Consider the following 25,625-nt stretch of genomic DNA (forward strand, 5'->3'; position numbering starts at 1 on the left):
GTTTCCTGTAACTAAGCCCTGGCCGATACGGACTGGAATCTGAAACCTGGAACGCTTTTGTTTCTAAGTCGATAGACATTTTTCCCAGGCTGGCTCCCTGGGCGGTGTGTGCGGAGCATGTGAATGAGCCGTGAGGCGCTGGATGGACGGCGAGAAATGGGCACTTTTTTTTATTTGAAAAATATATTTTTTATTGATTTCAGAGAGAGAGAGGGAGCTGGGGAGAGCGGGAGAAAGAGAACATCAGTGATGAAAGAGAATGATTGATTGGCTGCCTTCTGCACGCCCCGCACTGGGGATGGAGCCCACAACCCAGGCACGTGCCCTGACCGGGAATCGAACCGTTCCCTCCTGGTTCATAGGTCGACGCTGACCATTGAGCTCACCAGTCAGGGAGCCGGCTTCTCTAATATCTTGGTTACACTTCTCCCTGGACCCCGGGGGACATGGCCATGTGTGACATCACAGGCTCGTCCTCTTCTGGAGCCAGCCCGGCCCCCAGCGCTGAAGGCACGAGGGCGCCCCTGTTCCAGCCGCCGAGGGGAGAGCATGCCTCATGGCCTGGCTCGGCTGCACCAATGTAGTGTTTAAATATTTATTTTTAGTGGCCGCTGGTTAAACAAATAGCAGCCTTGGTTTGGTGAGGGCAACCCTGCGAAGTAAAAATAAAGCCGATCTGTGCCTGGTCAGTCACTCCTCCCAGCGCCTGCTGGGAGGACCCTGGGCCTGGAGCCCCGGGCGGCCAGGGCGAGTGGCGGGGCCAGCGATATGCCCGGGCCCTGTGGGGGGCCAGGCCAGCGGGTGACCGCAGCTTCTCGCCGAGAAAATCGCAGCTGGCCCGGCCGGCGTGGCTCAGCGGTTGAGCATCGACCTGTGAACCAGGAGATCACGGTTCGATTCCCGGTCAGGGCTCATGCCCGGGTTGCAGGCTTGATCCCCAATGGGGGCATACAGGAGGCAGCCGATCCATGATTCTCTCTCATCATTGATGCTTCTCTCTCTCCCTCTCCCTTCCTCTCTGAAATCAATAAAGATATATTTTTTTAAAAAAAGAATATGAAAAGCAGCAGCCCCCATTATATTGGGTAACTTGTCTGGTGAAGATGAAACAAAACCACTTCACTTGGAAAGCCTGCTGGGGAGCGAGTCTCTCCTGCCTGGATTGGAGGCCGAGGACCTAAGGGCACGGGTGCTGGTGGGACACATGGATGAATTTCCGAAGCAGAGAAGCCAAGCGGGGCTGACAGGGGTCTGGGTGGCTCTCCGAGCAGCCGGGACCTCCTCACCTGAGCTGAGCTGAGGTCCCAGAGGTCAGCCAGTGCCCCCAGGAGACCCGGGCCCGGGCACCAATCGGGGAGACTCTGCTTCCTGGCCATTGTGGATAGTTTGGCTCAAATCAGCTTGACAGGTTCGCCTGTTTCCTGGGTGAACAGGACCCAGCAGGTGGCCTGAGCAGCCCAGGTTAGGAAAGGCCTCGGTGCAGCGGTGTTTTATAAACAGCATCCCCATCAGCATCCTGTGGCGAGCTGGGCCCAGGGCCCCGCCCCACCCGGCCCCCCGGGGGAGCTGCTCAGGCCTCCAAGCAGCTGCTGCGGAGCCTGGAGCCTCCCCTCTCGGCGCCGGATACTCCCCAGCTGTTCCTGCCGGCCCTGGCGGTCTGTCAGAGATCTCCGCCAGGACCACAGCCAGCCGGCCGGCCTCAAAGGACCGTCCCCAGGGACGCCGCACCTGGCCAGCCTGGGCCGCAGGCCGCCGCCGCCTGGATGGATGGATCCGGCCTTTGTTCGCTCCACGCACCTGGCTGAGGAGGAGGCGGCTCCTGGGAGTTGGGCCTTGGGGCTGGGCTGAAGGGCTCCATCGTGAATGGTGCCCGGGGCGATTCACAGGGAACAACGCCCAGGTGCCCCCTCGGTGGAGAGGAGGGCCTTGAATGCCAGGACTTGGCTTTGCAAGATGTCTAGTGATGTGGGTTGTTTTCTGAGAGGGATTTTGAAAAGTTCTAGTTTGGAAGGAAGCAAAGAGAGAGGGAGGGAGGGAAGGAGAGTGGGAGGAAGGGAAAGAAAAAAAGAAAGGAAGAAAGAGGCCTAGCCGTTGCTCAGTGGTTAGAGCGTCAGCGGCGGACTGAAGGGTCCCGGGTTCGATTCCGGTCAAGGGCATGTATCTCGGCTGCAGGCTCGATCCCCTGGTCAGGGGGCAGGAGGCAACCAATCGATGTCTCTCTCTCACATCGATGTTTCTCTGCCTCTGTCTCTCCCGCTCCCTTCCACTATCTAAAAAAAAAAAAAAGCAGAAAGAGAAAAAAGAGAAGTGTATGGTGAACGCTCTCCCAGCCTCCGCGGGTGCGGGTGTGTGAGCACTGATTTGCATCCAGTTCCTCTGTTATTTTATGGAGCAATCGGGCGCCTGGTGACACCCCCCCCCCCCCCCCCCAGTGCTCTGTTCTGGGGCTGTGCCAGCTAGTGCCTTGACGCCTGCCTTCCCCTAAAAGCAACACAGCCCTTTTGGAAAGTTGCATAAACCATGTCACAATGTCATCGAGATGGTAAGTGCCTCAGACATTTTGGGTCTTGTTGCCGGAGTGTGGTTTGTGCAGCAAATTTCACAAGAAGCCAAAAATGCAGCCAGATACCAGCCCCCCACCCCGAACCCTCCCCAATGCACCCCACCCCCCCCACCCCCCACCCCATCCCCCGCTCCTTGCTGGTAGGAGAGCAAAGCCCTGCAACCTACTTGGAAGGCAGTTTTGTCCAAGCTGCAAATTACAAGTGCATTTACCTTTGACCCGGCCGTCCCACTTCTGGGAATTCTCCTCTTTGCCACGTTGTTTGTGACAGTAAGAGATTAGACCCCAGTGTACATTGATAGAGGAAGAGAGAAGTGTGTGACCCAGCAGCCGTCAAAGAATGAAACACAACTGCAGACGTAAACCCCGGAGCGAGAAGCGCGCCCTCTGGTGGCAGAGAAAGGGTACTGCATGGTGCGGGACAGGAAGCAGAGAGGAGGTTTGTTTTATTTTTTTAAATCTTCACCCGAAGATATTTTTCCATTGATTTTTAGGGAGAGTGGAAAAGAGAGGGAAAGACAGAAATATCCACGTGAGAGACACACATCGATGGGTTGCCTCCTGCATGGGCACTGACCAGGTCCCAGGCAGGGAAGGAGCCTGCAACCGCGGTACATGCCCTTGACCGGAATCGAACCCGGGACGCTTCTGTGTCAGCAGGCTGATGCGCTATCCACTGAGCAAAACAGGCTAGGGCTTGCTAGTGTTTTTATAACAAAACACAACAAGGACGCACAAGAAATCAAAGTGAAACCTTTGGGGGCAGGGGGATTGGTTGAAAGGAAAGATGTGAGTGAGATTTCCCAATGGATAATTTAAACTATGCACCTGGCTTTTTATTCATATAGATGTGTGTTTTTTTATTGATTTCTGAGAGGAAGAGAGAGGGAGAGAGAGAGAGAAACATCAATGAGGAGAGTCATGGATCGGCTGCCTCCTGCACGCTCCACACTGGGGAATCCAGTTCTCAACCCGGACATGTGCCCTGACCATGAACTCCTGGTTCATAGATTGACGCTCAACCCCTGAGCCACGCCTGCCGGGCCTCCACCTGGGTTTTTTCATTATGTGAATGTATTATCTATCTAACTCTCCCCACAAAGCGCCCATTTCCCCCCAGGTGAAGCCCTAAAATGATGAGCAGACTATTGGTCCCCAAGACCATAGATTCGACGGGAGAGCTTATTTGGTGCAAATGCTGCTGTGTAACAGGAGTGGGAACGGGCCCACATGTGTTCCTCCCACGTGGGAATAGCAAGAGCCTCCTCAAACCATCCAAACGCTCACGCTTCCTTCCGAATCCATTTCTCCGTTGGCTTTCTTCTTGCTCCTCCCTGCACTTCATTTTTGCAGCCCCCATAATCCTAGGGCCTCGTGCCAGCTGTGGTTTTTCCTAAAGCCTTAACCATATAAAAGAAAGAATCCCTTTGCCACAGGTTCGTGGACTATTGTGTTAACCAGAGGGCTCAGGTGCTGGAACTCTGTGGCAACGTCGCCCTCTTATGGTTCGGAGCTGTTACTGCTACGAGGAGGTCTCTCTTGGGCCCAAAGAGAGTCCTGACCAGATATTTTACTTCCTGGCCCATACGGCCGGTTCCTAATGACCACCGTCACCAGCATTTTCCAGGGTGACAACGTGGTCCCCGATTTTTGACTGACTAACTGGAACCCGGATTCTTTATCCACCGGAGTGGAAGAAGGAGTCCATGGACAGAGGGTGGTGTAGCAAAGGTGCAGGTTTATTGAAGAACAAGTACAGACTCCCACGTGGGGAGGGGGAAAGGGTACTGGGGGTCGAATCCGCAACCCCGGCATGTGACCTGATAGGGAATGGAACCTTGATCTGGTGCATAGGTCGATGCTGAACCACTGAGCCACACCGGCCAGGCAATGGTTCATCTTTTACAAGTGAAACATCACAAAGGAGGTGTTAAGAAAATTCAGCCCCAGCAGGTTTGGCTCAGTGGCTTGGCCTGCTGACGGAAGGGTCCGGGTTCTATACTGGCCAAGGGCACATGCCTAGGTTAGGGGCTCAATACCCACTAGGGGATCCCCAGTAGGGGGCGCGCAGGAGGCAGCCGATCAATGATTCTCTCTCATCGTTGGTTTCTATCTCTCTCTCCCTCTCCCTTTCTAAAATCAATAAAAATAAAAAATAAATAAATAAATAAAATAAAATCAATAAAAATATATTTTTTTAAAAAACTAGGCTTGGTACCACGAGAGCCTATGGTCTCTCTCTTTCAAAATCATATTGCTATTTGTCAATTAGCTTTTGAGAGAGCTAGGTATGTTCCCTTCAAAACCTTCTGGGGGGTGTCACATTTCAAATAGGTTGAGAGAGGCGAGTGTCAGGCAGCGGGTGCAGGACACTGTGGGCGGAGGACCGGGCCGTAATGACGGGGACTGTCTGTGCCGCCGAGCGCGTGTTGGGGGCCCTCGCTGGGCTCATTCCTCCCCAAGAGGTTTGTCTTGCGGGCGGAGGAGGAGAAACGCGGGGATCAGGGGCCTTTCTCAGCTGAGACGGTGACGGGGCGGCGGGACCGGGCTGCGCGGCTTCCCCACAAACGTAAACATTCGGGGTGAGCGGACGGGGACACCTGTCACGCGTCCAAACCCGGCGGTGCTGCCACTCTGTCGCTGCGCCGCGCCGCCATTGGCCGGGAAGGCCGAAGCCACGCCCCTGAGCGCACGTCGTCTACGTAGGGGCGGGCGCGAGGCCGGAAGCCGGAAGTCGGCAGCCGGAGCTGACGCGGCGCAGCCCCGGCAGCGCAGCGGCCGCCATGGAGCGGGACGGGGAGCAGCTGTCGGCGCGGCCGGCCCTGGAGTCGGAGGGGCTGCGCTTCCTGCACGTCACCGGTGAGCCGCCGCGGGACGCGGGACCCAGAGGGGGCGGGCGGGGGGTCCCCATGGTCGGTGCGTGGTCCTCCGCGGCGGGCCGGCCGGGCCGGGGCCTTGCGAGGCCTTTCCCTCCTGGAGCCGCTCTCCCCAGGGCGGCGGCGGCGTCCGGCCGCTTTCTTTTCTTTCTTTTTTTTTCTTTTTTAATTGGAAAGCAAGCTCTGGGCTTGCGGTCCCTGGGATCCCTGGGGTCCCTGGGCCATTGCGTGCGCCCCCTCCCCGCCCGCCCTTGCGTCCCCGTAGGGTCCCCCGTTTCTCCGTGTCCCCGAGTTGGCTCGGCTTCTCTTTATCCCCAGGAAGGAGTGTTTGTCTTTCCAGTTTTCTCACAAACTGGTTTTTTTGGTGTGTTTTGCTCGCAGTGGGCTCCCTGCTGGCCGCCTACGGCTGGTACCTGGTCTTCGGCTGCGTCCTGCTGTTCGCGGCCTTTCAGAAGCTCTCGGCCCGCCTGAGGGCCTCCAGGCAGAGGCGGCCGGACCCGGCGGCGGCTGCTGTAGGTTCGTACCTGATACCGATAGTGAAACCGAGGCCGTGGTTGGGAGTAAGGAGCCCCGGATGGTGACCGGTGGGGGGGACAGGGGACGGCACCGCTTGGCGCTTCCGAAACAGAACGGGGATGAACGAACGTGCGATCTCGGTTTCGCCAGGGCAGAGATTTTTATTTTTTTAAATATATTTTATTGATTTTTTTTTTTACAGAGAGGAAGGGAGAGGGAGAGAGAGTTAGAAACATCGATCAGCTGCCTCCTGCACACCCCCTACCGGGGATGTGGCCGCAACCAAGGTACATGCCCTTGACCGGAATCGAACCCAGGACCCTCCAGTCCGCAGGCCGATGCTCTATCCACTGAGCCACACCGGTTAGGTCCAGGGCAGGGATTTTTTTTAAAAAAACACACACACACACACACACTCCTCGGTTCGTATCTGAGTCACGGTACCAAAAAAAAAACCCACCCACCCACACACGCACACACACACAAAACAATTTTTATTTCAGAGAGGAAGGGAGAGGGGGTGGGAGATAGAAACATCAATGATGAGAGAGACTTATCGTGCCTCCTGCACGCCCCCTACTGGGGATCAAGCCCGCAATCCAGGCATGTGCCCTGACTGGGAATCGAACCCAGGACCTCTTGGTCCATGGGACAACGCGCAATCCACTGAGCCACCACAGCCGGGCCAGGGCAGGGATTTTTTTTTTTTTTAATATATTTTATTGATTTTTTACAGAGAGGAAGGGAGCGAGATAGAGAGTTAGAAACATCGATGAGAGAGAAACATCCATCAGCTGCCTCCTGCACACCCCCCACTGGGGATGTGCCCGCAACCCAGGTACATGCCCTTGACCGGAATCGAACCTGGGACCTTTCAGTCCGCAGGCCGACGCTCTATCCACTGAGCCAAACCGGTTTCGGCCAGGGCAGGGATTTTTAATGGGGGTGGATTAGGTTGGAAACTTCACTCGCGGGTCTGCCTGTGAACCCCGCGTGACCTCAGGCCTGGGGCGAGGAGGAACTCCGGTGTGGGCTAGTCTGGTCCTTCCCACTCACTTTATGCTGATTGATCACCTTCTCACTAGTGGGACGCAGCGCTGCCGTTTCCATAGCAGCAGCATCAAACACAGGTGGTCATGCAGCGGAGTCACCATAGTTACCGAGGTTGGGGAGGAGGAGCAGAGGTCGTAAAACTCATCAAGCCTGCCTCTCCTTCCCCGTGCCCCGGGCCTTGGGCCTGCATGCCCAGTCAGTCTCTTGGATTGTTGGCCCTATGGGCAACGAGAAACTACAAAGTCCAAGTGTAAACCTTTAAAGCAGGTTGAGAGTGGTGTCGGGAACAGCCCCAGGCACCTGCCACAGCCTCCTCCACCGGTAACTGCAGGGAAAGGTGTGTGGTGTTGCTGTTCAATTTGGGGCATGAAAATGTAGGTTAAAAAACTACACTTGAGACCTGGCTGGTTTGGCTCAGTGGATAGAGCATTGGCCTGGGGACTGAAAGGTCCCAGGTTCGATACCAGTCAAGGGCACGTGCCCGGGCTGTGGGCTCGATCCCCAGTGGGGGTCTTGTGGGAGGCAGCCAATCAGTGATTCTCTCTCATCATTGATATATCTCTCCCTCTCCCTCTCTGGAATCAATAAAAATATATTTAAAAAAACACTACACTTAGTTGATTTTATTCTAAGCTGACAAGTTAGCAAGGTTCCTGTAATCACACCTCCATATCCAAAGTAGAAGTATACTTTTTGTTTCCTTTTTATTTTAAATATCTTTATTGCCCTGGCTGGTTTGGCTCAGTGGATAGAGCCTCAGCCTGCAGACCAAAGGATCCCAGGTTCGATTCTGGTCATGGGCACATGCCTGGGTTGTGGGCTTGGTCCAAGGTGCAGGAGGCAGCCACTCAATGATTCCCTCATCATCATTGATGTCTCTCTCTCTCTCCCTTCCTCTCTGAAAGCAAAAATATTTTTAAAAATATATTTTTACTAGTGACCTGGTGCACGAAATTCGTGTGGGGGGGGGGGCATGCGGGGGGTACGTGTCCCTCCGCCCAGCCTGCACCCTCTCCAATCTGGGAACCCTCTGGGAGATGTCTGACTGCCATTTTAGGTCCGATTCCATAAACCGGCAGTCAAACATCCCTCTTGCAATCCAGAACTGCTGGCTCCTAACTGCTCACCTGCCTGATCATCCCTAACCACTGCCTGCCAGCCTGATTGCCCCCCACCAGCCTTCTCACCCCCATCTGCTCCCCCTGGCAGCCTCATTGTCCTCACCCTGCCTGCCTGCCTGCCCACCCTGCCAGGGCTCTGGGATCAATGGCAGAGCAGAGGTAGGCATTTCCCACGTGGCCTGTGCTCCGCCATTAATCCCCACCCATGGAGGCCCTGCCTGCCCTATGATCGGTCGCTGCCCACCCTGCCATGGCTCTGTGATCAATGCTGCACAGAGGGAGGCCCTGCCCACCCAGTGGGGCTCTGCTATGGGCCCTCCCAGCCACAGCTTGGTCCCGAAGGAGGTCCGGAAGTTTGTCCAGAAGGTCTCCTGGTCTAATTAGCATATTACCCTTTTATTAGTATAGATTGCTTTCAGAGAGGATGGGGGAGATAGAAACATCAATGATGAGAGAGAATCATTGATTGCACCCCCCCCCCCCGCCCCCCAACTGGGGATCAAGCCCACAGCCTGGGTATGTGCCCTTGACCGGAATTGAACCCGGGACCAGGCCAACACTCTATCCGCTGAGCCAGACCAGCTAGGGGCTTGTTTCCTTTTTAAAGTTTTGCTCACCCCTGCCACCACCACCCGCACACACCCCACACTCCTTTGCCAGCCACTTGACCATGACATTTTGACCCGCATTTTATGTGGATTCATTCAGCTGAGGGGCCTTGTCCCTGTGCTGTCTCTAGGTAGTGATCACCTCCCTGTCCTTTGAGTGGCCATGATGGGATATATACCTTCCAACGCGGACTGGAGGGATTTTTCTTTTATGTGGAAACAAGGATAAAGTGATAAAGTACCAGAGGCTCTCGATCGCTTTCTGGTGTCGACTGGACTAGTTTCAGGGATGGCCAGCTGTCTTCTAGAATTCTGGTCAGCCTCGGCACTGGGTGCTGGGAGGTACCCCGGCTGTGGCCTGATACCTCCCACTCACTTTGGTTGCCTCCTGCACGCCCCCTACTGGGGATCAAGCCCAAAACCCAGGTACAGCCAAGTGTGTCTGTCAGAGCACTTACCTTTCAGGCTGGGCCCCCCCAGGTCTTTCTGAATTTGGAGTTGGGGGGAAGGGGCAGGAATCTGCATCTCGGGGAAGTTTCCCGTGCCGAGGGGCAGCCTCCTCCCCCCCCAAACAGCCAAAAGAGATGCAGGGGTCCCACGTCTGTACTCCCACGTCTTTGTAATGATGTGGACTCTGGAGAGTTTCCGTGGTGCACAAGGTGCGTTACCTTCCCTCATTCTTCTCTCCTCGCAGCTCCCGAGGATGTTGTGAGACGGCAGGAGGCTTTAGCGGCCGCGCGCCTGAAAATGCAGGAGGAATTAAATGCCCAAGTAGAAAGGCACAAGGAGAAACTACGACAGGTAGGGCTGCTCCGCCCTCAACCACAAGGGTCTGAGGCTTAGCGGGTAAACACTGTGTGCACAGGGGTGAGTCCTGGGAACGGATTCGGCAGCATCTTTTCAGCTGAGGGCAACGCTCTGCTTGTGCGATTTGTTACGGGGATGTCTTGTACTTACATTTTTGCTTCTTAGTGGCTCTCCCAGCAGGATTTCAGCCACCATCTGCGTGTGGCGGGTGTCATGGCAGCAGAGCACACATATTCTAGTTCAGGCTGCGTGTCTCACATGCCCCGCCTGCTGGGGCCTCTCTTCAGGGGACAGAGGGAGAGCAGTGATGGGCTAAGCCCAGGGCTGAGGTGGCGTTTTGAAAGATTTGTCGGGGGCCCTAGGAGAAGGGAGAGGAAGAACCAAGGATGGAGGACCAGCTGTGACCCAGTCTGACCCAACAAAAGGAAATGCGGACTGGACTGCTTATTCTCCAGCGCAGAGGTTTCTGGGCCCCCTGCACTCCGAGGAAGCCTGTAGGGCAGCAGCCCAGTGGGTCCTCCTGGTGGCTTTTGTTTCTGCGCGGGCTGGAACCGGAATGAGACTGCCCACGCTCTGGTAACTGAAAATTTACCACTGGCACCTTTCCGTGACTTGTTTAAGCATATAGGTTAGAAAGGCAACGGCAGGCTGTGATGTCACAGGCAGGCATTAGGGGAAGTAGGGAAAAGCAAAAAGATAACAGACATTTTTCCCCCAATAGGTAAATCGCACAAGGAGAGGATTAGAGGATTTGGCCCCTTTGCTGCAAACCTTATTTATAAACCTAGTGCACACCACACACACACACACACACACAAACCTATGCAAATAGATTGAACAGCCGAACAGTCACGATGACGTCTGCTGCAGTGAGATGGGGGAACAGGTGAGCAGGGGCACCAGCCCCTGGTCCCCACCTAGGTTCCGCCTGCCGGCGCAGGTCATTTGCGAGAGGCGGCGGCTGCCCATGGTCGGCAGTCGGGGCAGTAAGCTGCTGCTCACACCGGCTGCCGCCCCTCCATTGTTCCACAGTGCGAGCGGCGCTGTGGAGGATGGGCTGCAACCCGCCCCTGTGCCCACCGCAGCCTTGCGCCGCACTGGACCCCTAGTAAAAAATTAAAAAAAAAAAAACAAAAAAAAACCAAACCCAGCAAAAGTGGCTCCTCTGAACCCTTTGCTGCTCTTTTGCCAAATGATAGCCCCTACCCAGATGGCATTGAGGCACGTTCCTGGCATAAATGGGGACCGGGGACTAGTAGGTGGGATGCTTCTGCATGGACTGGCTGGCACCTCCCAGAAACCCGCACCGATGCATTGGGGTAGAGGGTTTGCTTGGGGACTACTGGTCGACCTCAACCTAGGGCATTTTTACCTGACTGGAGCAAGCGTAACTGTTTCTTGCAATATATATATATATATTTTTTTGCTGGGCCATCTGGTCGACCCCAGCAAGGTGCAACCCCCTTCCAGTTCACTTCCCTATACTCCAACCTCTCAGGCCTTTGTACCTGAAAGGCAGAGTGGTCCTGCAGACGCACACTCATCCCCTCTTCACCCCCCTCACAGCTTGAGGAAGAGAAACGGAGAAGGAAGATTGAAATGTGGGACAGCCTGCAAGAGGGGAAAAGCTACAGAGGCCATGCCAGGAAGCCTCAGGTGAGCCCCCCAGGAGATGACAGCAAGCCTCCCCATCCAACTGTCAGGTAGAACGTAATGCTCACTGTGAGCCTTCTCTCTCCCCTCCACACAGGAAGAAGACAACCCCAGCCCTTCTACTTCATCCAGCCTCCCCAAACGGCCAGCCGACAGGAAGCCCCTACGTGGGGGTGGTAAGGACCACCCCCCCTTCCCCCCCAAAGCTCTGCTCTTTCCTCGCTAGGAAGGCCCGAGGGGCAAGGAGGTGGGAGGTTTGGAGAACTTATGCAGAGGGTGGTAATACCCCCTTTCACAAGGCCTGGGAGTTAGCAGCCCTCGGCAAAGCTGCAGGATAAAAGTCTCAAAGTCAGATACCCAAGACATTTTATTGAGAAGGTCCCAAGCAAGGAGAGCATGGTGACCAAAAGCTCAGAGCCGGGTGGACGTGATAAAGGGCCCATTTTCTTTGCTGTCACTGCAGGTTATAACCCTTTGTCTGGGGAAGGAGGAGGAGCCTGCACGTGGAGACCTGGACGCCGAGGCCCATCATCTGGGGGATGAGGCTAAGAAAGCCTTGCCCGTGTCACTTGACACGAAGCAAGCCAGCCCTCACCCCCAACCCCCTTCAATTGCCTTACGCACCCTTTCTCACAGTGACCAACCAAGCCCGGGGGCATGGGGCTCACTTCTGTCCTCCACCTGCACAGCACCCACCAGGCACCAGCGGGTCCCCATCTCCGAAGGAGGCACCTGACCCAATCCAGAACACTGGGACCTAGAGGAACGGCCCCCTCTCACACAGCCCTTTGCTGCTGCTAGGACAGTCTCTGTGATAGGTTGCGTCGAATGACGTCCTCCTTGTAAATGGTGAAGCCACCACCAAGGATTACCGAGGCTCACAGTTGACGGGGTTTCTGTAGACCTGCACAGAACACTTTGCAAGGTATAAACGTTTTTAAAGCTGCTGTCTTTACGCACAAGGCCTCTCTTTCCACAGCCGCCTTCCCCTGTGGTCATTACCCTCGCACTGCGCCTCCTCCCAAGCCCCTATACCCAGGGCTGCCACACTTCTGAGAGGTGTAGTTGCTTCTGCACCAGAACCTCGCCTTGCTCAGAAGGGCAAGGTCCCCCAGCAGCACACAATGCAGCCTGAGGCTGCCCACGGGCACCACACAGCCACTGCGCTCAGCCAGGGGGCTAGGACAAGCCAATTACATTCCATATACGGCAACCGCAACAGGTACACCTGAGTGGGCAAAGCAGCAGCGGGGATGACAAAGCGGCAAAGTCCCTCCACAGGACCACTCAGCAGGAGGGAGCAGGGCACACGCCCGCACAGAGAAGGCCAGCAAAGGCCCCCACAGCACCGGGTGACACCCTGGGTCACTACTCATGACCATCTCAGCCCTCACGGGCTGGTCTCACACGCACTCCAAAACACAAGCCTCCCCGCTGAAGGCCTGTCTGGGGTGATGTCAACAGAGCCTCAAAGCAGGGGCCCAAGGTGCAGCCCTTGCACACGTTCCAAAGAGGGCTCACTGGTAAACCATTCACCAACTTGGGAGCAGACAGCTAACCCCCATGCCAGCCTTGATCACAGGATCCCTGGGCATCTCAAGTCTCCTACATTCAACTGGCTCACCCACTTGACCTCTGCACTGAGAAGGGTCCCACGGGCAAGGCTTACAAGCACAACATGCACACCACCCTGCAAGTGCAAACAGAGGCAACCTACTTACAGAGGAGAGAGCACACGCAGCCCAGTGGGTTTCTCCTCCCTAGGCTGGAGGGGGTTGCCACCAAGTCCCAGCTTATAAAAGCAAGGGCCCATGCACCATGGGTCTCCATCACCCTGGTGCCCTGCAGCACAAGGACCAGCTGCAGGTTAAGACCTTCCCCTCAAACCAGGCACAGCTTCCACCTGGCCCATCCAGAGCACCCACAGCAGGGCTGGGGAGTCCTCACTGTCTGGGGCTTGGTCCCCTTCACATGGGAAGATTAAGTGCTTTCTCCAGAAAGCACAAGGAAATGCAGCCACATAAAAGCATCAAATACACAGAAGCACTTTGGGCAAAGCCATAGGGCAAGCTTCAGTGTGCCACAGCCACCAGCTGGGCACAGCAACAGAGCAAGTACAGGACTTCAAATGCAAGCCCCAAACATCAGGGCCAAATGAGCAATAGAAGCACACCCCGTCAGCAAGAACAGCCATCACACAGGGCCCAGTCCCCAGCGCCACAAGAGCCAGTCTGGAGAGGCCAGGACAACAGCACCGAGGAACAGGCTCCCCTCAGTTCCGAGTCAACAAAAGCCAAGGAACAGGCTTGAAAGGGGAGGTCCCACCATAACTACAGTTCCCAGGGCCCTGAAAGCCACCAGGTCAGAACCACACTCACCCCTTATTGCCTTGGCACAGCTTAGCCACCACTGGCTTTTCAAAGACTTGGGCTTTGTGGGCAGCTGGTTCAGCCACCACACCTTGGATCACCAAGCAGGAACCGCAGCAGTAGCTTTTTCAGAGGTTTCAAAGCAGGACAGGAACTAGAGTGATAACTGAGGACAGCACCCATGGGCATCATCCAAGGCCCAGCAGGGCCCAAGCTCTGCCGGTACGAGCTCCCACACCAGAGGGAGACACAAGCTAAGGAGAGCAAGTGGTCCTCGGGTTCAATTCTGAATGCCAACACCACGAGGACGAGTAGAGAGCAAGGTCCACGGGGTCCACACCCCTGCCCTCCACACACCTCTCCCAGGCAGGCAGCATCAGGGTGAAATGGGCACAACACACTCCCTCAGCAGAGTAGCCAACCACATGTTAGGCCCAGCTCAACAGCCACGAGCAGCAGCCTGGGAAGCTCCCAGCAGAGCCCAGGAAAGCAAGCTCAGAGAGCTCACTCAGCAAGATCGCCACAAGGCCCACCCTGAGCATCAAAGGGCATCAAAGCCCCTGGGTGAGAACACTCACCACCTTTGGTCGCTGGAGCCCATGAAAGCCCAAGGAGGGGCCTCAAAGTGGGGCTCAGCCAGACACATTGAAGAGTGGGTCACACGGCTGAGAACCACACTCACCACCTTTGGGCACCGGAGCCCACAAGAGGCCTGCAGAGTGCGGGTCAACCAGGCACGTTGTTCAAGGCATGGATCACACGGGTGAGAACCGCACTCACCGCCTTTGTGCACCGTGGCCAAGGGCTACAACCACCTCCTGCACCCACTCAGGCATCCCCTGCAGGCAGAGCCTGGTGTCAGGTTGTAGTCAAACCCTGAGGCCTGGTGGTCCACCCACAGAACCAACCTGGTCAGCCATCCACCACAGGGTTATTACTAACCTGGTGGTACAAAACGCCCATTTCTGATAAAAAAATGACCGTGCCTGTTGGCCAGTCCTCAGCACGGGTCACACGGGCATCCTCAAGTGGTGGCTCAGTCACTAATCCCTCCCATCACCCCTTTTTCTACCACCGAGCAACTCACGGCCATCTGGTCAACCCTCATGGCCTGGCAACAGCAAACCAGAGCTGGTGTGGCCCCCAGGAAAGGTCCTGTTTGGGTCCAGGATGGAAACTAACACTTCCACAGAGGTGGCCCCCACAGGGGGACGTGTATGGCCGCCCTTCTACTCCGTGCACCCTTCAACTGTGCTAGCCCTCGCCTCCGGGGAGACCTGGCATCCCAACCAGGGACCCTCTCGACTACCATCAAATGCAGGGCCCTGTCCGTCCGTGTCTGCATCTGAGGACTCAAATTCTACCACCGAGGCGCCTTCTGCTGAGCTGGCCTCCCTCCAATTCCCCGCCAAGCCCCAGCGTCTGGGGGCACCAGCGGCTGCTGGTCCAGGCGACCACACTTTGGGTCAGAAGTTGCGGTGAGACACCCCTTTAACCTGCTGGTACGATACCTGGCGAACCGATAGGGCGCCAACTCCTGGGCATGACGCTGATAGAGCCGCAGGCCTCTGCAGGAACACTTTCCTCGTGCTCTGCCGCCACATTTACCTTTATCTCCCCGGAGAGGAATCAAGAAAGCGACCAGACGCAACTGACCTGACATCCGCGCACACGAGCCGCAGCCCACACCTCCGCTGCACAGGGCGGCAAAGAAGCACAGCCGGCCTCCTGGGGCCCAGACCTCGCCAAAACCTCGTAGCGTGTCTTAAAGCCCGCACAGCAAGCAAAGGCGTCCACCCTCTGTGGGGCGCCTTCCGGGACGGCAGCGGAAGCTGGCGCGTGAGCCTCACCCTTTTCTCTCACGCGAGTGGGCGGCAGCCCAGTGAAGAGGTTGAAACCACGGTCAGTGTCCTTGGCCCCCGAATGAAAGCCAGGCCCAGTGTGGGCCTCTCAGCAGCATAGGCAGAGCCGGGAGGTGGATCAGTTCACGCCAGAGAGCCGTTTGCGATTTACTGCAGGGAGCGAGCCCTTGCCTCCCCCAGGGCAGAAAAGACCGATTCCGGGCCCTGCAAGCTGGTGACAGGGCTGAACCACACACGGCATAGCAGGCTCCCCAAAACGGGATCCCGCTACCCATCCGCCTTCACACCAGTCATTTCGGTCCCCAAGACCCAAGACTGGGCCCCACTCTAGCGGGGGCGCCTGGAGTATGAATTCACTCCCTTTGCCTCACGGAGCCCTGGTTGCCTCCCGGGAGAAGAGGCACTGGCAGATGCAGGGCCACTTCCCTCCGGTTCTCAGAGCCCCGTGGGTTTCCGCGGGCACTGCTTTACCAGGCCGGGAATTGGGAAAACACGCCACAACTCTGCAGACACACATCTCTGAACAAATGACCAAAGCCACCCTGACAGTACACCAAGTCGCATGGCACTTTCCTCGGGCACTGTGGGGCACACTACCGCTATTGTCGGCCCATGAATTCCTCGGAGGTACCTCTGACCCATGGCCAACACCAGGACCACAGCCTCCTTACCGGGAGCCCCACACAGCACCGGTTAGGCCTGTCCACCTCAGAAGCAGGACCCGCAAAAGTTGAAGGGGGAAAAAAACCAATGTGATAGGATCCACGAGTGCTCGCCAAGCCCGTGGTGTGCGCTAGCTGCCCCAATTTGCAGCAATGAGCGCTGGACACCACCTTCGCCTCCCGCGCACCCTCTCGTGGGTGGGGGACACCGTTCAATCTTATTTACTCTTCCGGGCAGCCCCACACTCTGGGCCCAGCAGCGCTCAAGGATATTTTTCCATTGAGTTTTATTACCATTTTTTTTAATTTATTGATTTCAGAAAGGAAGAGGGAGAGAGAGATATAAACATCAATGCTAAGAGAAAATCATGCTCCAGCTGCCTCCTGCATGCCCCCTACTGGGGCTCAAGCCTGCAACCTGGGCATGTGCCCTTGGCTGGAATCGAACCTGGGACCCTTCAGTCCAAGGGCTCTACCCACTGAGCAACACCAGCCAAGGCCCCAGTTTGTCCTTTACAGCCCTACCCTCGCTGTAGCCTCAAGGTGGGGGGGAGTGCATCTCCTGGCCTTTGATCTGGGGTGGCCCTGGCGGCTTCCTCTGGTCAATGGCAAGAGGCATTTGTCAACGGTGAGCACAGGCCTAAGAAGCCTCAGTCATTCCCTCTGTGCGTGGCTGTCAACCAGCTTGTGCAGGAGAAAGAAACAGCTGAGAGCAAACAGCGGCTGCCGTCAACACCAGTTTTATTAAGGTTTAAACATCTAAACATTTTACAGAGGACGAAGGCCTACTCAGAAACGAGGCCTCCTGCGTTTCCAGCTTAAAGGCTCACACACACACACTGCGCGCACAGTCCAGGCAGCAGGAGTCTCTATTTTTACTGTGAGAATCAGGCATTGAGATCTCAGACTGTGTATTAGAAACGACTGTAGCAGTCGGAGCCCTTCAGCGAAGCTCGACACTGTAATTCCACGTTCAAGGCAGGACTTGTCCCCGGTGGCAGGGCCCCTCGCCCCGTGGACACCGGCCCCGCGGACACTCAGGACCCGTTGGCGACGACATCTTCCTCTATCTCCTCCTCCCCGTCGTTGCTGGGGCCTGAGGAGACACAAAGCCAGGGCCACAGGGTTTCAGGGACGGAGCTGCTCGGGGCGAGCGCCCGGCTGAGGCCCTGGGTGCTGGCCCAGGACAGGGCACCCCGGCCAGCAGCCCCCGCCCGAGGCGCTTCCGGTCAGAGACCAGCTGTCACCCGCAGGGACCGAAAGGGACGGTCAGATCCCAAAGGAAAAGGTGGCAAAGGTGTTTGTTTCACGGCGGACATCCTTAAGCGAGACGGGAGCAAGTAATGCCTGGGTTCGGACCTCACAACCCCCAGGGGCCCCAGGACACCCCGTGAGAACCAGCGTCTCCTGAAAGGCTTACTCGCCTTTAGCTTCAGCTCCAACAGTCCTTCCAGCCGCCCGCCTAGCTAGGGGCCCGTCACAGGGTAGCCAACCTGGCAGCGCCCACCACTTGAGTTTCCACTTGACAGCCCGTGCCCAACCCGCCCGACAGAGCTGGCACTCAGGTACCAGAGTACCTGGTGCTAAGTGCTACCTGTAAGCACCTTACTTAGTCCTCCCACAGGCCTTTGAGCCCTGGCCGGTGTGGTTCAGTGGCTAGAGCATCAGCCTGCGGACTGGAGGGTCCTGGGTTCGATTCCAGTCAAGGGCATGACCTTAGTTGCAGGCTCCATCCCCAGCCCGGGCCCTGGTCAGGGCTCCTGTGGAAGGCAACCAATTGACATGTCTCTCTCACATCAATGTTTCTCTCTGTCTCTCCCTCCCTCCCACTCTCTCTAAAAATCAATGGAAAAATATCCTTGGCTGAGGATTAACAAACAAAAAAACAAACAAACAAAAAAAACCCCCACACCAACACCCTCTGAGGCTGGCACTGTTACCACCTCAGGTTTAAAGATGAGAAGGATTCAAGGTTAAGTGGGGACTCAGAAATTCACTGAGGACAGAGCTGGGAGGCTAAGACCTGGGCCTCGCACCCGTGTTCCAACTACTAAGCCATCCTGTACACACAGCGGTCAAGTCCACACTGTCCTCTCACGTTCATGTCACTCCACGGCTGTGAAATACTGTTTGCATCACTGTTTCCATGGAAAAACCCCAGGGCCTGGCCGGTGAGGCTCAGTTGAGCATCAGCCTATGAATCAGGAGGTCACAGTTCGATTTCCGGTCAGGGCACATGCCCGGGTTGCCGGCTCCATCCCCCGTGTGGGGCGTGCAGGAGGCAGCTGATCTATGATTTATGATTGTCTCTCATCATGGATGTTTCTCTCTCTCTCTCTCTCTCTCTCTCTCTCTGAAATCAACAAAAGTATACATTACAAAAAGAGAGAGAGAAAAACCCCAAGGCCCTCTGACACAATATTTATTCTACATCAGATCACTTCCCCTCCAAGAGCATCTAGATCAGTGGTTCTCAACCTTCCTAGTGCCGCGGCCCTTTCATGCAGTTCCTCATGTTGTGGTGACCCCCAATTTCATTGTTACAAATTGAACATAATGAAAGCATAGTGATTCATCACAAAAACAATATGTAATTATAGATGTGTTCTCCAATGGCCTTAGGCGACCCCTGTGAAAGGGGCGTTCGACCCCCAAAGGGGTCGCGACCCACAGGTTGAGAACCGCTGATCTAAAGGGACCCGTGAAGTTCAGGTTAGGCGGCCAGAGGCACTGAGCTGCGGGGGCTCACTGTGGGGGACGTAGACGTGGACTAGGACGTGGACAGACAGACGTGCGTTCTGACCTGCTCGGCGCTCCCTGCCAGGGATCTGGCCGGACTGCAGCAGGCCCTTCAGCCGCTCCACCTCCGCCAGCGTGGACGCGTTCGCTATGGCGTTCTGGGGACACGGAGAGGGACAGTCAGTTTCACCGCGGCCGACCCATCACCCAGACCACACCGTCAGCAAGCAGTTCCAATGCAAACGGCACTGGGGGAAGCATTTTATTGGCACTGCAATCGACCCAAAAACCAAACCAGGAATTTCCGAAATTCGTAAAGACACGCAGACCCTCCCAGAGGAGAGGAAATAATCATTGCGTGTCCTAACATGTGACAAACGGAATTCCGATTGGGATCATGGCACTGGGTAGCGTAGGAGGCAATGTTATAACATCAGCATTTCTCAGTGCACCCCAAGCAGGATCTTTCAGCGTAAATATCCGACAGTAAAAACCGAGAGAAAAAAACCCAGGCAGACACTGACTCTGTGTACAAAGGTCCCAGCTGCTGAAATGCACTCGTCCTGGGAAATTAGAAAAGGCCAGAGCTGCCCCCACTCCGACCGGCTCCTGTACTTAATTCAAGCCCGAGTCTGGTCAGATAATCACTCCAAGCTACTTTTTCCGTTAACAAAAATATCGCTGTGCCCGGCCGGTGTGGCTCAGTGGTTGAGCACCGACCTAGGAACCAGGAGGTCATGGTTTGATCCCCGGTCAGGGCACAGGCCCGGGTTGTGGGCTCGATCCCCAGTGTGGGGCGGGCAGGAGGCAGCCGATCCATGATCTTCTCTCATCATGGATGCTTCCCTTCCCCTCCCTTCCTCTCTCTGAAATCAAAGAAAACATATTTAAAAAAAGAACAGACACCCCCACAAAAATCTAGCTGGGCTCTAACACCTGTGGGGGGGGGGGGGGATCAGAACTGGATTCATTACTGACTCTGAGTCTGAGAGCCCCGCCCGCAGCCCCCCATCCCGAGACCGGCAGCCTCACCTTGATGGCCTCCACGTCCCCGGGCGACGGGCCGCCCTTCTTCTTGTCAGCGGGCAGACCAGCACCGGGGCTGAACCTTGGGAGGGAAGGACAGGCGTTGGGACCGGCCCAGCAGGGGCTGCTCCTCTTACTTTCAAAGCTTTTGAAAGTAGCTCGACCAGCGTAGTATCTTATCTTTGTTAACAAACTGATACGAGAGCCTCTCCTTCAGAAACACCACTCGGGGCACCACCGAGCGCGGGGCACGGGCATGAGACAGCGAGACCGGATCCGAAATGTTGGCCCTGCCCGCCGGCGGGGCAGGAGTGTCACGTGATGCCCGGACCGCTGACGGCCCCGGGCTCGCGTGGCGCCAATTCAGTGCCGGGTCAGGCCCAGGCGTTTGGGAGGCGTTTGCAGGAGGCCCCGTGGCGGCCGGGGTGTTTCTGAAGGGGAAGTGGAGAGAAGGCGGACGTCCGCAGCTTACGTTTTGCTTCTCCTGGCAATATCCTTTGCAAGCTGTGCACCCCGCTTGCCCTTGAACATTTTCTCTGCTTCCTGACGCTCCTACAGCGACACCACACACAGAGTTAATGGAAACAGGAAAGCACACGCGTGTAATGCATTCCTCAGAAACACGGAGGACACTTCTGAGACAGACTGGGCTGCTCACCAAAGCAGAGCCAAGGTCAAGGTCAAGGTCAAAGGCGACACTGGGCTCCTGCCTTCTCTGGTGAAGCTACTGAAGGAAGAGGCCCCTCCTCGCCTCAAGGCGGGGCTCCCAGACAACTAAGGCTCAGCCCGGCCCATGCGGCTCAGTGGTTGAGCATCGACCTATGAACCAGGAGGTCACGGCTCGATTCCCAGTCAGGGCACAGGCCAGGTTTCGGGCTCCATCCCCAGTAGGGGGCGTGCAGGAGGCAGCCGATTGATGGTTTTCCCTCATCATGGATGCTTCTATCTCTCTCCCTCTCCCTTCTTCCCGGCAATCAATTTTTTAAAAAAATACACACACACAAAAACAACAATTAAGGTATAAAACAGGGGTGGGGAACATCCGGCCCAAGAAACCATTTGGCCTGGCCCTGCCAAGGCATGGGGGTGGGGGGGGGGGGGTTAAATGTTGGACCACACAGAGCAGGCTCACGTCTAAGGTGATCGCTCTGCATGGCCCGTGAATGACGCTGTAAAATGGCCAGATGGCGCCTCGCAGAGGAAAGGTTACCACCCCTGGTTTAAAGCAGAAATAACCCTCCCCCGCCCCTCCCACAACGGGAAACCACTCCCGTGATGAGGCTGCTGGACTGGGCACGGCCAGCTCCCACGGAGGGCAGTCTCCTGTGGACCGTGCGACCCGCTGGGATGACTGACAGGAGACAGCTTCGCCCAAAGGCCTGCCAGGAACCAGGCCGCGGGGAAAATTTGATCAAATGTTTGCTTTCCCACGTTACCATTACAAGCCAGCAGCAAAACCCATCAGGCAATTTAAAAAAACAACCACAGTATCAAATATCAAATCCACAGGGGACACCGACTTACTTTGAGCTTCACCTTCTGGAAGTCCAGCACGCGGACCTGGGGGACCTTGTAAATGACGTAGAGGCGGTAGTGCTTCTTGTTGGTCACGGGGTTCCTGAGAATACTGCAAGGAGGGCAGCGTCACCGGCCCGCCGGGGCCTTCCGGGTTGTCCCCACCCCCCCCGCCCCACAACCCACGGATCAGGGCACAGCCGGCTGCTCTTCACACGCAACTCAACGTCACAACAGCTCAGGGAGCATCAGGGAACTGTGAGTGGGCACTGGGCCCGATGGGAATATTTGCAATATTTTGTTTGTGGGGTTTTTATTGATCTGTGAGAGAAACATCCATCGGCTGCCTCCTGCCAGCCCCACACTGGGATTGAGCCTGCAGCTCGGGCCTGGGCCCTGACTGGGAATCAAACTGTGACCTTTTGGTGCCAACCACTGACCCACACCGGCCAGGGCTGCAATATTGTTTCTAAAGGGCGGTCTTTTCCTTTTTATGGTGGTTAAAACCAAATTAGAAGATTTATGAGTTTTAAAAGTAATACATATATGTTTTCTTTAAAATGTTAAACTTTTCCCCGTTCCCATGCACATTCCTCTGTCCTCAGGGTGTTAAGGTCCAGGCCGGGCAGGGGTTGCTGTGAGGGACTCACTGTCACAGGGCGTCTCCTACCTCAGGTAGGTCAGCGACTTGAGCGACGCCAGCGGGTCCAGGTCGCCCTGTGGAGGGAGAGCAGACACCCCCTGAGCCGCTGCGCACGGTGACGCCTCGGAGGAGGACCATCCTGCCCGTCCTTCCCGCTCCGGCGCCCGATGCGCTTCCAGGGAACAAGCTGATGAAGGCACTGGAGCTTCTGCACCCTCCCCTCTCGGCCATGACAGCGTCTCCGCCCACAGCGCCGATGGCTTTAACCAGCGCATTAGACCCACAGCGAGCTGGCGTGTGCTCCCGTCTCCTGGGACCCGGCCCCCCACCCCCGGGGGCTCACCAGCTCCACGAGGCTGTTGTTGGTGAGGACGAGCTCCGTGAGGCAGGGCAGGGCCTGGTCCAGCGCCTCGCCGATGCGGCTGCAACAAAGCAGACGCCCCGAGTCAGATGGCGGGGAAGCCGCAGACCCTGTGACCACGACCTGCTGGGAGGAGCTCAGACTCCCCGTGGCAGGAACCTGGGAGGCTGTTCTCCCCGACACCCGCGACAGAGGCACAAACACAAAACCTTGTTGAGGCCCCAGGACCAGAGAGAGCGGCAGGGTGTTGGGACCCACGCTTCCCGGAGGCTGTTGGGGGCTCTTCCTGCTCCCACGCTGTGTGAGGACACGAAGAAAAGGAGAAACCCCAGCCTGGCCCGTGTGGCTCAGTGGTTGAGCATTGATCTATGAACCAGGAGGTCATGGTCAGGCACACGCCCTGGCTGTAGGGTCCATCCCCAGTGCAGGGCGAGCAGGAGGCATCCGATTAGTGATTCTCTCTCATCAATGATGCTTCTACCTCTCTCCCCTTCTCTCTGAAATCAATATAAATCTATTTTTTGGGGTCAGAGTCTGTGTGCTGCAGAAGTTTAGTACTTAGGTTGTGTGCGCCGTGAGATGAGATGAAAAAGGTTGAAAACCACTGGGCGAGCCCAATGCCAAGCTAAGCTCTCACCTGCACGAGAAAAGCTTCCTCATTTCTCATCTTTAAAAATATATACTTTATTGATTTTTTACAGAGCGGAAGGGAGAGGGATAGAGTTAGGAACATCGATGAGAGAGAAACATCAATCAGCTGCCTCTTGCCCACCCGCTACTGGGGATGTGCCCACAACCAAGGTACATGCCCTTGACCGGAATCGAACCTGGGACCCTTCAGTCCGCAGGCCGACGCTCTATCCACTGAGCCACACCGGTTAGGGCCTCATTTCTCACCTTCAGAGGGAACGTGTCCGGGGCACTGGCAGCAGGTACGACATTTACCCTGGGCACCAGACGCGGCCCCGGCGGCCACTCACCAGATCCTGTTGTTGTTCACCAGGAGAGTCTTCAGTCTCCGCAGCAGCGGGAAGCCGTCCAGCTTCCGGATCTCATTGTCAGAAAAGTCGATCGCATCGAACTGGTCTAAGGTCGCACCCAGGTTCTCGATGACAGGGATCTTATAGCCTGTGAAACGGAGGGAGAACCCACAGGCATGTTAACAGGACTGAGAGGCACTGGGGCACATCAGCAGACCTTCCCGGTCATTCGATTCCAGCCGGCATTCATCCAGAAGGTGTTCGCCTGGGTCGGGCCGGGGTGGCTCAGTGGTTGAGCATTGACCTGCTCAGGGCACAGGCCCGGGTTGGGGGCTCCAACCCCAGTGGGGGGCATGCAGGAGGCAGCCGGTCCATGATTGTCTCTCATCATTGATTTGTCTCTCTCTAAAAATCAATAATAATAATAAAAAAAATGTTTACCGAGCACCCAGGTACCGGCACAGGAAGTGAGGGACACAGAGGCCCAGGCCCCAGCTGCCATGAAGCTTACGGGTCGGCAGTGGCCACGAACACGGTGACGGCGGCGAGGCCGGGGAACTGAGGACGAGGGCGTTTGTTGGGCCGCTGGCAAGGTGCCCCGACCGCTCTCAGCCAGACCCCGAGGGAGACCTGGCAGGAAAGGAGCCTACAAGGCGTTCTGCTCCCACCAGCGTGCGCACGTTTCACACGCGGGACCAGGGCTGCCCTTTGCCCTCCTGGGGCTCGTCAGGACGTGGTCACCATGTGCTGGGTCTCCCCGGGCCCACGGCCCCAGCTCCGATCCACAGGTGAAGGTGAGGGGTGCGGACACAAGCTCACGGGGTCACACAGGAGTCAAAGGTTCGCTCACAACGGTAAGCCTCCCTGTGAGCAATTCCTCCAGGCTCTCACCGACGGGTCTAACTCGGGCGCAGTGATGGCGCCGGACGCCGGCACATACGATGGGAGCCCAGCCGAGGTGAAAGTGCACCCCAAGTCCACGCTACAGACTTGAGAGGCGGTGGCAAACTCCCTGGGCCGGGACCGGGAGAGTGGCCGTTAGCCTTGAATGGAATCTTTCTCTAAGAACCTTAATTTCAGCCCCAGCTGGTTTGGCTCAGTGCAGGGTCGGCCTGCAGACTGGATGGTCCCGGGTTCGATTCCAATTAAAGGCACCGACCTCAGTTGCAGGCTCCGTCCCCGTGTGGGAGGCAACCAGTCGGGGTGTCTCTCCCCCAAACCCAGGTTTCTCTCTGTCTGTCTGTCCCTCTGTCTTCCACTCTCCCTAAGAACCAATGGGAAAATATCCTCGGGTGAAGATTAACCAAAAAAGAAAAAAAAGAAAAAGAAAAAGGGCGGGGGGGGAACAAATTAACTTCATGAAAATAAAAGTACTCCGGCCTTGGCGGGTTGTCCAGTGGTTAGGGCGCCGAGCCGGGCAAGGAAGGGTCAGGGGTTCGAACCCGAGGTGTGGTCACAACTAACTGGTGTCGCTCTCACTGATGTCCCCCGCCCCCCGCACCCGCCCCCCGCCCCCCGGTCTCTCTAAATAAAAGGACCAGCGCGCGCCCTGCCCTCACTCTGACGCTATCACTTTAACGTGTTTCCTGGGAACCAGCCGCTCGCTCTCGAGCAGATCAGACTGAGAAACGGTCCCACGAGGCCGAACCGAACACAGGCCCACGGATCCGGGTCGGGAAGCAATCCGAGTCCCCGTCCCCCGAGCCGGCCGTGCGCGGAGCCTCCGGGATGGTCCTTCCGCCCCGCCGACCACACTCGGGGCGGCCCAGGCGCAGCCCGCCCACTGTGCGGCCCCCACGGCCGGCCCCCGGCTCACCCCGCAGGTCCAGCTCGCGGTCCCGCACGGCGTTGGTGTACTGCGCCGCCTGCTCGATCAGCTCCGCCGTCAGCTTCACCATCCTGCCGCCTCCCTGCTCCCGCTCCGCGGCGCCCGGGACCTCCCGCCAGACAGACCGCCCGGCGTGGCTCAGGCCCGTTACCAGACACACTTCCCGGCGAGCCCCGCGCCGGCAAACCACATACCTTCCGGCGTGCCCGGTCCCCTACTGACACACTTCCGGACTAGCCCTACGCCATCCCCAAGACGCATCTCCCGGCATGCCCCGGGGCAACGCTGCCACACTTCCCGGAGTGCTTCACGACAGACGAAAGACGCACTTCCCAGCATACCTCGCATCCGACCCATGACACACTTCCGGCTTGCCGCCACGCAGCCGCTGACACACTTCCCGGCATGCACCGCGGTCGACGCATGACGCGCTTCACGGCGTG

General features: G+C 56.9%; 2 protein-coding genes and 1 long non-coding RNA gene across 6 annotated transcripts; 2 read left to right on the plus strand and 1 right to left on the minus strand.

Moving 5' to 3' along the window:
• Positions 1-5,272: 5,272 nt before the first annotated feature.
• Positions 5,273-12,148, plus strand: SELENOS (selenoprotein S). 2 transcript variants are annotated; one of them, XM_036355612.1, is made up of 6 exons: positions 5,273-5,422; positions 5,821-5,955; positions 9,432-9,538; positions 11,043-11,200; positions 11,295-11,373; positions 11,661-12,148. In XM_036355612.1, the coding sequence occupies exons 1-6, from the start codon at positions 5,347-5,349 to the stop codon at positions 11,931-11,933; spliced, it is 828 nt and encodes a 275-aa protein (XP_036211505.1). In that variant the 5' UTR covers positions 5,273-5,346; the 3' UTR covers positions 11,934-12,148. The 2 variants fall into 2 exon arrangements, with proteins under 2 accessions (XP_036211505.1, XP_036211506.1); XM_036355613.1 differs by having other exon boundaries at positions 5,274-5,422; positions 11,111-11,200; positions 11,661-11,884.
• SNRPA1 (small nuclear ribonucleoprotein polypeptide A') lies at positions 10,329-25,471 on the minus strand. 3 transcript variants are annotated; one of them, XR_004975173.1, is made up of 10 exons: positions 25,171-25,430; positions 23,355-23,502; positions 22,357-22,435; positions 22,041-22,087; positions 21,380-21,482; positions 20,328-20,407; positions 19,862-19,937; positions 18,894-18,987; positions 16,921-17,186; positions 10,329-10,364 (listed from the first exon to the last, which is right to left on the minus strand). XR_004975173.1 is itself a non-coding variant. In XM_036355615.1 (9 exons), the coding sequence occupies exons 1-9, from the start codon at positions 25,250-25,252 to the stop codon at positions 17,128-17,130; spliced, it is 768 nt and encodes a 255-aa protein (XP_036211508.1). In that variant the 5' UTR covers positions 25,253-25,430; the 3' UTR covers positions 16,815-17,127. The 3 variants fall into 3 exon arrangements, 2 of the variants coding, with proteins under 2 accessions (XP_036211508.1, XP_036211507.1); XM_036355615.1 differs by lacking the exon at positions 10,329-10,364 and having other exon boundaries at positions 16,815-17,186; XM_036355614.1 differs by lacking the exons at positions 10,329-10,364; positions 16,921-17,186 and having other exon boundaries at positions 18,784-18,987; positions 25,171-25,471.
• LOC118679188 lies at positions 21,480-23,044 on the plus strand. Its single transcript, XR_004975174.1, has 2 exons — positions 21,480-21,628; positions 21,976-23,044. It is a non-coding gene; the product is annotated as an uncharacterized LOC118679188 (long non-coding RNA).
• Positions 25,472-25,625: the final 154 nt, after the last annotated feature.

This window comes from Myotis myotis, unplaced genomic scaffold (assembly GCF_014108235.1).
Source record: "Myotis myotis isolate mMyoMyo1 unplaced genomic scaffold, mMyoMyo1.p scaffold_m19_p_23, whole genome shotgun sequence".
Taxonomy (NCBI): domain Eukaryota; kingdom Metazoa; phylum Chordata; class Mammalia; order Chiroptera; family Vespertilionidae; genus Myotis; species Myotis myotis.

Excerpts from the sequence above, each read along its gene's own strand:
- SELENOS (XM_036355612.1), top strand. The coding sequence starts at position 5,347 with ATGGAGCGGGACGGGGAGCAGCTGTCGGCGCGGCCGGCCCTGGAGTCG. Across the intron at positions 5,423-5,820 it reads GCGCTTCCTGCACGTCACCG|TGGGCTCCCTGCTGGCCGCC; the intron begins GTGAGCCGCCGC and ends TTTTGCTCGCAG. Across the intron at positions 5,956-9,431 it reads CCCGGCGGCGGCTGCTGTAG|CTCCCGAGGATGTTGTGAGA; the intron begins GTTCGTACCTGA and ends CTCTCCTCGCAG.
- SNRPA1 (XM_036355614.1), bottom strand. The coding sequence starts at position 25,252 with ATGGTGAAGCTGACGGCGGAGCTGATCGAGCAGGCGGCGCAGTACACC. Across the intron at positions 22,088-22,356 it reads ACAACAGCCTCGTGGAGCTG|GGCGACCTGGACCCGCTGGC; the intron begins GTGAGCCCCCGG and ends CTCCCTCCACAG. Across the intron at positions 21,483-22,040 it reads AAGTCGCTGACCTACCTGAG|TATTCTCAGGAACCCCGTGA; the intron begins GTAGGAGACGCC and ends CCCTCCTTGCAG.